Source organism: Haemorhous mexicanus, chromosome 2 (assembly GCF_027477595.1).
Source record: "Haemorhous mexicanus isolate bHaeMex1 chromosome 2, bHaeMex1.pri, whole genome shotgun sequence".
NCBI lineage: Eukaryota > Metazoa > Chordata > Aves > Passeriformes > Fringillidae > Haemorhous > Haemorhous mexicanus.
The window spans coordinates 91,392,816-91,405,268 of NC_082342.1; the positions used below are offsets into that span (position 1 = coordinate 91,392,816).

General features: G+C 41.0%; 1 protein-coding gene across 4 annotated transcripts in view; it reads right to left on the reverse strand.

The window, feature by feature from the left end:
- The window catches only part of CRACDL (CRACD like), a 67,217-nt gene that overhangs the window by 27,818 nt on the left and 26,946 nt on the right, over positions 1-12,453 (reverse strand). For all 4 annotated transcript variants that reach the window (XM_059839497.1, XM_059839494.1, XM_059839493.1 and 1 more), the window contains exons 2-3: positions 1,257-1,333; positions 133-298 (exon numbers count right to left, since the gene is read on the reverse strand). In XM_059839497.1, the coding sequence (XP_059695480.1) occupies positions 133-298; positions 1,257-1,323 (233 nt within the window). In that variant the 5' untranslated portion in view covers positions 1,324-1,333. The remainder of the gene's footprint in view (positions 1-132; positions 299-1,256; positions 1,334-12,453) is intronic.

Sequence of the window (12,453 nt, forward strand, 5' to 3'; positions counted from 1 at the left end):
TTTCCTGGGAAAAGCAACTATTTGAAAATACAGCATTATGCATAAGGGGAGGAGGCAATTTTGAGGTGTTTTTCATCTACAGACATTGTAGCAATTTTGTATTTGTTCACCAAACAGAGTCCAAAGACTTACTCAAGTTCATCTTCAGAATCATAACTAGTGCGCGTGTCATGAGAGGCCGCGACATCGTTTGTTGACTGGCACAGCTTCAGGCTGCTGCTCACAGAAGATGACGTCTCTTTCCTTTTCTTTTTACCAAAAAACTTTTTGAAAGATTTGAACTTTGATTTTTTCTTTCCTAAGTGAAGAAACATAAAGATCATGCAACCAGCAGCATGTGCAAATTTTTGAGAAATAACATTTCTTTATAATTTTTTTCATAAGTGGATTTTTTTCCTGGAAAATGTAACGCAGTCCACTGTTGCATCAATGTCTTTCAAGACTGTACACATAGTATGAAATTACTGTTATCTTGGAGAATGGATTACAATGTTTATGAGACATAAGAAATAACCAATGGTGTAGAATCATTCCTAATAGAGTTTCTACTTGCCTCTTGAGGTAATTAAACTGTGAAGGAAAAATTTTGTCTTAACTGCCTGGGATATGAAAAAGAAATTATTACTTGGAAACCCACTGCCTTTGTTCAGCAAGCTAAATAGTGATGATAAGAGCAATGCTACCAAAACCAATTTAAATGTAGAAAAGGCATACATAGGTGAATGAACAGTGTTGGGAGGCTAATGCTGTTAAAATGTTGGGTTTATAATACACCGAGAATATTTTTAATGTTGATTACAAAATTCAATGGGCCACAAATTATTCATCTAGGAATCAATAAATAACCTTGAAAAGCAATTCTAGTCTGCTCAATGAGAAAGACCTAAATTAGGATCAGTTGCAGCTCTGTGAAGGAAACTATTTCAAATTAAATCAGTGTTTTCCACAAGAATTCTAACAATTTGTGCCTGGCCTGTTTAAGTTGACATGACAGTACCGTGAAGCATCTCTGTCAGCATTTCATTCACTCTTGGATCTTGTTGGGTAAAAAAGTTAGCTTGGTCACAAAATGCTATAAAAATCTTATTTCAAGCCTCTGAAAATGCAGAAAACATGTAACAGCTCTTGGAAAAAGGTGAAGAGAAAGGCAGAATGCATTCTCTAAACAAACAAATTCACTTCTATGAGACAGCTAAGGCATAGAAGCTCAAGAAGTCACAGCGCTTTTCATTCAGCAGGGAAGGGAGAAATTATACCTGAATTGTCCTCTCCATCTCCTTCAACCTCTCTCATCTTAGGGTCCATTGTCCTGGAGGAACTCATGTGGCAATCACTAAAGGAGGAACAAAAACTGTTAGTTGTGTCAACAAAATAACAGTACTTCACTGTATATGTGCACACATACATAAGGCAAGTTGCTAAAATATAGAGAATAGAATATTATGTGTATGTTTACATAATATGTCTCCATACATATCTAAACATATGTGTGTGTATATTATATATAAACATACATAACATATAAAAATATCCCATATGGTACTTATTAGGCTATAGAGAGGTAGAATAGATTACACAGACTCTTTCTACTTTCAGAAGACAATAGTACTTGACCGTTTAGTCAACCAGCCCCTCCTGTCTCAAGACTGAATTTGGTGAATTCTTGAATGCTTCTAAAAACATGTATTAGGGGAGATGGGCTTCTTTGATTCTCCCTTTCTCAGCCCATTCAGGTCAAGAGACAAAATGACAAAATGACAGCATTTGAGCAAGTGTGCAAGTAACAATAGTAGAGAGACCCACGTATTTTTCCCTTATTTATGTCCAATTTTAAGTATTCTGTAGATTATGGTTTTTCTTCTTTCTAAAGAAACTTGGGAAAAGGTAGAGATTCCTTCTATCCCTTTCTTCTTGTATAGATAATAGAGTTAGGGAGAATTAGTAACAGAGAAACACAAGTAAAAATAAAACAACTGATTTTCTTATTTTCTTCTCTCTTCTTTCTTTACTTTTCAGAAGTGAAATATTACTTTGCTTATTAAGGTTCCTAAACTAAAAAATAATTGCAAAACTGCACATGTCCAAAGCCTGAAGACAATTTATTTGTAATTTAAATTATATTTCTGGTGCAGTAGTCTGTTTGTGCTCTCTTTTCTTCATCTGGAGAGCCATAATTTCATGGTCAAGGGAGAAGAAAGTCATGGGTGCCATTGATTGGGTAGAGAGTTAAATGCTGTAGAGTCACTCTTTAGGCTGTAACAGAGGCAGATGCTCATGTCACAACCTGCATGGGAGGATGAGTAGACTGTGGTACCAGGAGATTTAAGAAACAAGGCTTGTAAATCCAACAAGCTAGTGAAATGGAAATAAAACCTTTATTACTCAAATCTAAAACACAACAACACATCACCTGAGCCATCTGCAGCCACTTGGGCTGGGCCACAGTGCAGGGCTGCAGGACAGCCACAGCAAAGGCACCTCTCCTGGCTGGCAGCTCCAGGGCTGCTGCACCAGACAGACCCACAGCTTGGGTGTGAAACACTCCCTGCCACCACCCACCAGGTACCAAATCAGAACTAACACAAACATGAGGGTGAGCAACTTTTGGTCAAGGGCACCTGCCTGAAGTATGGAGAATTAATAAGGCACTTACCCTAGAAAAAAAAATGGATGAGGGTGGTGAGGCACTGGAACAGGTTGCCCAGAGAAGCTGTGGATACCCCATCCCTGGAAGTATTCAAGGTCAGGCTGGATGAGGCTTTGAGCAACCCAGACTAGTAGAAGGTGTCCCTGCCTATGGCAGGGAGGTTGGAACTAGGTGTTCTTTAAGGTCCATTTCAACACAAACAATTCTGTGATCTAGGATACCTTTATTTTTAAATAAATGTCCACTGGGAGGTGACAGATAAATATGTATTGTGGGCTGTGGCACACCTAGTCAATTGTTAAACAGGGTGTCTCAGATTCCTGCTGTCACATTGCAGTAGCAATGGCAGGAATGTAAATCAGTATCTTTAAAGCTTCAGCTGTTATATGCATGCCCTGTAGCATCTATAAGCTACACACACCCAGAAGTGGGATTCTACAGTCTCTGTATAAATTGTGGATGACATAACTCACATCCCCATCTGTGGTTCATTGGCATCAGCCTGCTGCATTCAGCTGCACTCAGGTGAGGGTATATTATTTTTTATCCAAATGTTTGTATGCCATACTTCACTAGTTCTCAATAGTAAAGCCACTGGGAGATAAACTCCCACAGAGTGACAATGTTTGTTGGAAACATGCAGGCAAGTATAAACATGTTCCCTCTGGCAAAATTCAATCAGATAGTGTATTATATTCCTGACAAATCAGAATTATGTTCTTGTCCCAAAGCTTGGCAGCCAAATTTCTAGAGAGTAAAGCAAATTTAAAAAAAAAAAAGTTAGTTCTACCATAATGCATGCAAAGATTAGTGTGATTTATTTTGTGACATCAGAGGTCACAAAGAGTGTTTCCACTGGATGCTTCAAGCATTGAGGGATAGGGTGACTAGCAGCATAAATCTCCTCACTTAGAGGAAACTGAAGGATATTTAAGCTTGAATGGGCTCTCTTCTTGCCAGTCAAGCATTTTGAAGCAAGATCCTCACTCCCTTTCTTTCCTCATGCAGCAATTCTTTGGGCCCACCACGTTTTTGCTGTTTCCTCACATTATTTAAGAATGTGTGTCTTACCCAGAGGAAGGCAGCCCTCTGCTACTGTGTCTCTTGCAAGAGTACAGAACTGGAGCCCTGGCTTGTGAGAAGGAAGGAGGTGCTTGGCCACTGCATGTGCGTTTGCACGTGGTACTCATATTCCATAACTCCTGGAATCCTGGGGATTTGGTTATGTAGGGAAATCAAATTCCTATGTTAAGGAAAGATGCAGGTCAATGTGCATCCTTATTTTATATTATTTGTTCTGTATATGACCCATCCTGGGCCAATGCTGGCCTGTTGCTGAAGGAGTTGTTCTATCCACAAGAGCAAGAAAAAGCAATTAAAAAAACCCATGTGAATTGACCTAGTGGCAAGGGGAAGTTGGGCTGTCTGGCCTCACATTGATCCTGGTCGGGATTATTATAATCAGAGAGAGATAACTCCCAAAGTGTGATTAGAGCTTGTGAGGAGATGAGTAAATTGAACTGAAGTACAGGAATGTAGACAGAGACCAGAGTAACATAAAACGAGTGCTAGAAAAGATTGTAATGGGTACGGTTGAGATACAGGGGAATGACTCTCCAGAATCTTAATAATATTTTATTATTATTTATTACAATAAAATATAGCAGCAAGTGTACTTCTGGACCCAGATGCCTCTGACATCTGCAACTATTTTAAGGATCACATGTCAGAGTGACAAAGAGAAAATCAGAAAGATATTATATTACCTGGGGCTTCTAAATTTGTCCAATATGTAAATGATTTGTTACTTGCCAGCAAAACACACAAAGATTATTTGAAATACACTGTTTTTCCATGTACTGCTTTATGCAGGGATTTCTTTGTTCAAGGACCTTCTTGAGAGATGCCCAACTCAGGCTGCAATGCTACTAATAAAAAGTACTTTTAAAATGCTTTTACAGAGGAATCTGTCTTTCACCTTACTGATTGAGCAGAAACATAATTGAACCCAGTTATTGTGCTGGCATGTGTAATTTCCATAACACCAGGACCCACCACTGCTGCCAGAGTCATCCCTAGACAGCTCAGTGTCACCTGGGGAAAAACCTGGCCACTTTGCTGTGGGAGGGCTGCGTGCCGGGAGGAAGGTTGTCCAGGTGAGATAACTCTGGAGTGAGGCAGAAAGCAACCCAAGGTGTGGGTCAGAGGCACCTGAGTGCGGGAGACACCAGGCACAAAAAGCAGTGGCCTCAGACTCCTGTGCAGGAGCCCAGAGACTCCTGTATCCTCAGCAAGGAAATGGTTCTTTTAAATTATGGTAAATAAATCCTGTAAGTTTGGGTCGGGTAAGCAGTACTGGCTTTGCAGTGGGGTGACTGTAAGGCTTTTAATAAAAACTGCCTCTCAACTCATCATGCCATTATAAGGATTTGATTTTCAGTTCAAAAGACAAGTTTCCAGCCTGAGCCCAGGGCTGGGTGTGACTGTCCCAGGCCAGTGGTGGCTGACACAGAGGAGGTGACAGCAGTCCTTGCAGCAGTCACTATGTTGTGCAAACATACACCATGACAAGGGCAGCAAGGTGCAGCCACCTGCCCCATACCAAGGATGCAGGAAGAGTTTTGTGCCTTTATTGTAAATGTGAGGCCACTGACGAGGGGAGAGAACAATAAACCTGACTCCATCTTATCAGAAGGCTAATTTATTACTTTATTATACTATATTATATTTAAAAAATACTAACTATACTGAAGAATACAGAAAAGATACTTACTGAATGCTAAAAAGATCATAATGAAAACTCGTGACTCTTTCCAGAGTCCCAACACAGCTTGGCCCTAATTGGCCAATGAGTCAAAACAACTCACACCAGAGTCCTATCAGGCAATCACCTGTGGGTAAACAATCTCCAAACACACTCCACATGAGCACAACACAGGAGAAGCAAATGAGATGAGAATTGTTTTCCTTTTCTCTGAGGCCCCTCTCTCTCTGCCTTTCAGCTTCCTAGGAGAAAAACCCTGTGTGAAGGAATTTTTTCAGAGAATGTGAATGCCACATGCCTTCTACTACCAAAGGGAGATTTGTTTGTATCAAAGGATGAATGGACACATGCTTCCTTAACCTGAGAAGGTCACAGGGTAGGGGAGAATCAGCAGGCAGGAGAGAGGACTGCAAGAACTCACAAAATGCTTCTGGGCAGTGTGCTGGTGTTCAGGTTTTCAGAAAAATACTCAAAAGTCAACAGGTTCATTTTTAGTGTTTGCTCAAAACCCTGGTTTTGAGCAAACAATGAAGCTGACACTTCGCTACTTACTTGAGTACTTTGCCAAGTGATGGTTTGCATTGGAGCAATATCCCAAGACAGTGTGAAAAAATACTGGTCCTTGCTGAGCATCCAGCAGCTGCCAGAGATCCCTCTGTGATGCTCTGCAAGCCAAGCACTGCCTGCCTTAGTGTCTCACCAAACCTAGCTGTAGACAATCACATTCATTTCTACCTTAAAATTTACTGTGTTGTTTTTATTAACATGGGGGAAGCCGGGCTTCCTTTTAAAAGCTTCCCTTGGTGAAAACACTGGTTTCCACCACCAGGAGATAATCCTATTTTTTTTCCCAAATATATAAACTCAGAGAAGCATACTATCTACATCTTCCCTTTTTCTTTCAGGATAATGTATTTCAATGGTATCTTTAAGCAGATTTTCAATCTTTCAAGCCTTTTCCTCAACATCTGCAACAAACCCTCCAGTATTAATACTTTCATCATAGGAAAGATTTGATTAAATCATGATACTTAAGAGGAGAAACAAAAAAATCCGGAGTTTACCCTTGATATGACTGTAACTGCTTGTCATTTCCCTGATGTAAACAGCGATTGCAGTTTTTGCTCTGGAGCTGAGTTTTTTCACTCTCAAAGCTTTGTTTAAAATCTATAATGGTCTACAAGCTTAAGAGCTGTGCAGCGAAATACTGACAAAATCCAGCAGCTTTGAATTTGGCACCCAGTGGGATGGGTAGCATTCATTGTGCACTTATGCTTGGATCTAGAGGCTTGGCTGCTGAGCTTTCTCATTTCCAGTTTTCCCAAGGATTTACTGAAGTCCATTACTTAATTAAATCATCCTGTGATCTGAAAACTCAGCAGGATTTTCATCCCAAAGAAGCAACCTGCATTGGCTCTCCCTTGTTAGCAAGGGCAAGATTTACCACACCACTGGCAGTCATACCCTTTTCCTCTTTTTTTTTTCCACATTGTATGTGTGGTTCTTTTCACAATGGAATACTAGACATACTTGGTTTATCAATTTATTATGAGCTTTTATAAGCCAAATAAAATGTCTGCTGACAAATTGCTAAATCTTACCTGTTTATAACAGTATTTTTGCTATATTGGACTTTTCCCAGCAGAGACTTTTTACACTTTCCTTCCTCCATCCTAGGTCCTTTCTAGACAAGCTGAGATACAAGAAATACATCTGAGACTATGCCACTGCAGAGAAAAGAGATGGAATATAGCAGCACAACAAGTTTTTATTTCTCTTTTTATCCCTTCCAAATGCTGGTACACTCAAATTGTGTATCCGAAAACCAACAGCAATTTACACCTTTCATTTCTCTTGTATAAGAATATCCTTTTTCTAGTAGAAACACGAGGAGTTAAAAAATCTGAATTTAGGGAAATTATTTCACATGAGACAACGAGCTGCCCCTTTCTCAGAATATCATGATATACACTAACATTCCCTCTGGTATTACACGGCCTTGAAGATTTTTTGTGGGGGGAGGGGTGGGGAAAGAAGAAGATAAAGCAGGGATTCTGGGGATATAAAGAAAATACAAATACTTAGAGATACTCCTCTAGCTGAGAGAGTAACCAACCCAAAACCATCCTAAGTGCCTGGAGCAAAGACTGAGGCAGCTTTTTCTCATCCTCCCCCTCTCTGAGGACTCAGACCTGAAATGAAGACCCCATCCAGAGACCACACAGCCTCTTCTCCAGTCACTTGGACTATAGAAACGGGACAGTTCAGTTTCCAGAGGGAGCAAGCCCAGAGTGCCTGCCATGGTCCTCTGCCACCCAGGCAGATCAGCAGTGCTTTCACAACCCTGGAGGCACTCCAGCTCTCTGAAACGTGCATCAGCAAGAGCACCACCTGGACACTGCCCCAGGGTGCCATGCCTTGGCATAGCACAGGTTCAAAAGTGTGTTGTGATCTCCTGCCTCCCACACAAAGCTGTATCTCTGCAGCCAGGGGAGACCTTGTGCTGAAAACATTGTGCAGGGTGTGGCAGAAGGAAGTGTAGGATAGCAGGCAGGTATTCACATATCTCAAGAAACCCTGCTGTTCAACACACCTCTCTGCTCAGATCTCCTCCTGCTAATAGAGATCATTGTCCCCTCCTTTCAAACTCTCAAACAACTTTCAGTGCTCTCAAGTGACAGTGCTTGAGCCCAGACAAAACTAAATCTCTCACAGTATGACCAATTATAAAATCATTTCCAAAGGGCAGCCATCATCTTGAGCTTTTCTTTCTAAGATAAATCACCTGCAAGAGGAGGTCTAAAAAGCATAGTGAAGTGCTCTGCCTGAGCTGGCACAGCACATATGAGCCCAGGTATTAGGAGTGTCCATATGAGTGAGGAGCAGGTCTCTGGGAATCTCATTAGTCTGTATAAACACATCCAAAAAGCTCATAAAAAGGACAGGAGAATTTCATAACAACTGCAACACCATTTCCAAAGCCATACATTTTCCCGCTTCAGACCTCTCATTAGGTCAAAGGAGTTTCACTTTTCATTTTTTATTTGGACTCCAATTTTTAAATCAAGGGAATAAATGCACCTGAGTGCATGCTTACATACACAGAGCCATCCTAGAAGCTTTATCCATAGTGCCAGCACTGGGACTGAATGGTCATTCTGCCTTTCCTACCATATGTCAGCCCCTCCACAGTATATGTTCTAGCTGTGTCCTCATCATTTGTGAATTATTAAAAATAATTTAAGCCAGAGAAGACATTTTCTGAGACATTTTCTGCACTGGTTTGTACTACCAAGTCTAAATAAAATATACAAAATAAACTTATTTTCAAACCAGGAAAAAAAACACCCTTTCACTTTTTGTATACAACTTTGCCTTTTGTTTTCAAAATTGGGCAGACAATCATCTCCTTCCATTTTGTTCAAATGGTGTGCATCAGTAAACAAAAAGTATTGCCTTGCAAAGTCTATGACTTCATGTGTTCTTTGCTGTTAGTACTTTACACTGATATAGATGAGAACATCAACAAAACGTGGTATTTGCACAAATGGTTAAATGCCTAAATGATAGTTTGCTATCCATTTTCATCTGTCTCTCACTGAAGCTGGTACACTTTAGCCATCTTTTCTTATCTGCATTATTGGCTAATAAAAGGCTTTGTTTCCTTGCTTGTGGCTAACGTTTATCTCCAGCTAATGCAATGTTTGCAGCATGCTCTTGCATTAAAAGATAACTTGCATATTGCACAACCACGTTGCGTGGTGAGAGCCTATGAGCCACTCCTCGTGCTCAGAGCAAGGCTGGCTCAAGTGTCTTTGCTGCCAGCATCCTCTCCATGGCTGCACGAGTCCTAGGCCAGCATTCAGGTAACACACATCCTGAACATAAGTCAATGTCCTTCTCTTTTAAAACTCTGCCAGTTTAGGATCCTCTAATCCTCCTCCCATTCACTGTCATAATGAACAGAGCTACTGTGATTTGCCCTTTCTCTCAGAAATAGCTAATAAAAGTCAGTTGCACCAGCACAGATCTCTTCCAATGCTGTTCTTTGCACCAGAGTTTGCTATTCTTCCACCCTCAGCATAGGTGGAGGTGGAAGAATACCACGCTGTGCCACAAGGACCAGCAATGTGTAACTATTGACACACTGCTGCCACTTTGCATCAGCCCTTGCCTTTGCAGTTCTCGCATCTATCACTCAAATTCCTGTTGCATATGGTGTAAACATAAGGTGGTGCTGGATGTCCCAGTGATCACTGAGAAGAGACATCAAGGGATGTCATGTCATAAAATACCTGCTAAAAGGAAGACTGGACGGGGGAGATAGGACAGAGTTTGCTGCATGGGCTTCAAGCCTGAGCCTTTGTGCAAACAGGGCAAGGCCTGCCATGAACAGCAAGTGAGGTTTTAGGGGCTACAACAGAGAACTCTTCCCAATCCTTGAAGGGTTTTCTGGGCATTCAGTTGTTTTCAGTCTTCCACTGCTGTTGGGCAGTGTGTATTTTCCTTTGCCTAACTAGCCCAAATTACTTCTGTTGCATCTGCCCCTGCTATTCCAAAGGCTGTGCAGATTTTCATCAGATCCTCATCAGCCCTTCTGCCATGCCTCTGCCAAGAGCACATTCCTTTCTCTATTATAAGCACAGTGCATTTCCAAGAGATGGGAGAGAGGTAAAAACTTTCATTTTCTACCTCTTTTTTCCCCCCAAGAATTAATAGTCCTTCCTTCTCTCAGCATTTCTGAGAGAGGTGAGAAACACTTCATAAAATAAACTTTCCTCCCAAGCAGTTTGCAAGGAGTGAGATTTTTATTTTTTAAAACAGTGCATTGCTACAGAACACACAAAAAAAGAGGTCAGAAGGCATTACTAGGGCTGCTCAGTAGGGTGTCCTGGATAGTGCAGGGAATCAGCTGTTCCAGAAGGGGGAAGGGAACTTTCTTTCCTGATAGTAACTTGAGGGTATACACTTCCACAAAGGTCACACTTGTTCACGGGAAAAGCCTTAGTTTGACTTGCATGCTTTCTTTAAACAAACAAAAAAACCCAACAAACCAAAACCAAAGCAAAGCAAACAACCATATAAAAGAATAACAGGAAGGGGAGTGGGGGGAGGAGTCTGCATGGGCAAAAGAATAAAGCAAACTCATGTGAAATGTCTTATTCCTATGCAGTAATCCTTCTTTCTTGTTTTCAGTCTTTTACGTTTTGTGATTTAATAGAGGGACCAGGAGATTTATTCCACCAACATGGAAAGCATGATTATAAAGAGAAGTAAAAAAGCCACATTGGCTCTCCTTCTTCCTCAGTATTTAGGGATAATAAAGGCATAGCTGTTTTATACAGAGAGACAAGATCTCCCATAGCTAGCTGCCTACCAGAGATCCTCTGCTATATTTATGAGCACAAACAGCTCAGTACACTACCAGACTTTTAGGTTTGTACCAGCCATTTTTACTGATAGAAGCACAATCTGTATTTTTACCTTAAATAATATTGAGTGTTCACATAGAGTATTTTGCTAATAATGTTCTGAAGAAGGTCATACTTTTTTACAATAGCGGGCTAACATCACTCAGAGTCAAGTGTCAGTGAAGTATTAAAAATTCACTGTGCCTTTCCTTAAAAAGCAAAAGAGAAAATAAAGTAAAAGGCCTTTCTTTAGTTAGAACAAAATTACATTTGATTCTACATATTGCAATTGCAATTACTGTTGAATTCAGCACTGGGAACATTCCTGAAGCTATTTCACAAAAATAATTATACTAGGTCTTTTGGTATTCAGTATGAGTAGAAATATCAACAGTGTTATAAGGTCTCAGTGCCTTTAAATTCATGGAAATATAACAGGCTTTCATTCATCTTTCCTTGTTTTTTTGGAACCATGAATACAATAAATTATCTATTCACCTGCATACACACACACAAAAACACACTTCCTTTGTGGTGAAGGAAGAGTAAGTCTCCCCTGTAAGCACAGCAAGCCCTGAGCAGTGGCTTACTGACACCTGCTGCCCCATCAATTAGCCTAATGTAAAGGTGTTCTTGTACAGTGCAGAGGTTAATGGGAGTTTAAGATGCAGAAAGTGTTGAGCAGTACCTGGAATGAGATCCTTGTTCAGCTTTATCTGCTATTCTGAAGGAGACTCAGTGGGCCAAGTTAGCCAGACGAGGAGATCAACTGCTAACATCTAGAGCTGAATTTGGCCCAAATTTCACAGGTCCATAATGTGTGGTATAGTCAACACTGTAATTTCAACAGTTTTATGAAGTTTCTTCAAAAGTTAATGACAAATCTTTAAAAATGTTGGGTTCAAATGAATACAGAATATAGTTATATCCTAGGCCTACTTCCAGATATTTTGCCATTAGTGCGACGAAAAGTAGGCAAACTTAAGTAAGAAGGAAAGTGAATGAAATAAAGAGACTAAGATGGGCTTTATCAGCTTCCTCGGGAATTCCTGTGCTGGAAGGATGAAGTAATTATTGAAACAATCTATGAACCATGTGCAGAATAGTTTTAATATTGGACATTTAAAATAGAGAGGGAAAAAAAAAAGAAAGTTGGAAATGCAAAGAGAACTAAATAGATATTTCTAGGAGAAGCCTGAGTCCTTCCAGGCAGAGATACACCAGGCTACCAGCTGAGACTAGGAAGAACCTAAGCAGGCTGGTTTCCAGGACCTGCTCATGAAAGGTGCCATCAGGGGCTCTCAGGCCCCAGCTCTACCTCGTTCCAGCCCAGCCCACTCTGCTGAACCAGCTGCGGCCGCGTGCTAACCTGGAGTCCCCTCGGATGCAGGGATAACAAGAAGCCATGTCTCCAGCACAAGGAGCAGGTCACGCTCCCAGGTCATCCTAGCACGGAGGAGCGGCAAGAATGGAGTGAGATCCAGCTGAAGGTGGGGAAGGGGAGCATCATGCCCTGCATTCCCTCTATAGATTGCAGAGTATGGGGGCAGCTCCCTCCCCAACATCCACACAGTCCGTCCAAGAGGTACAGCCACTGTCAGCACAGTCGCAATCCTCTGAAATTTCCCCAG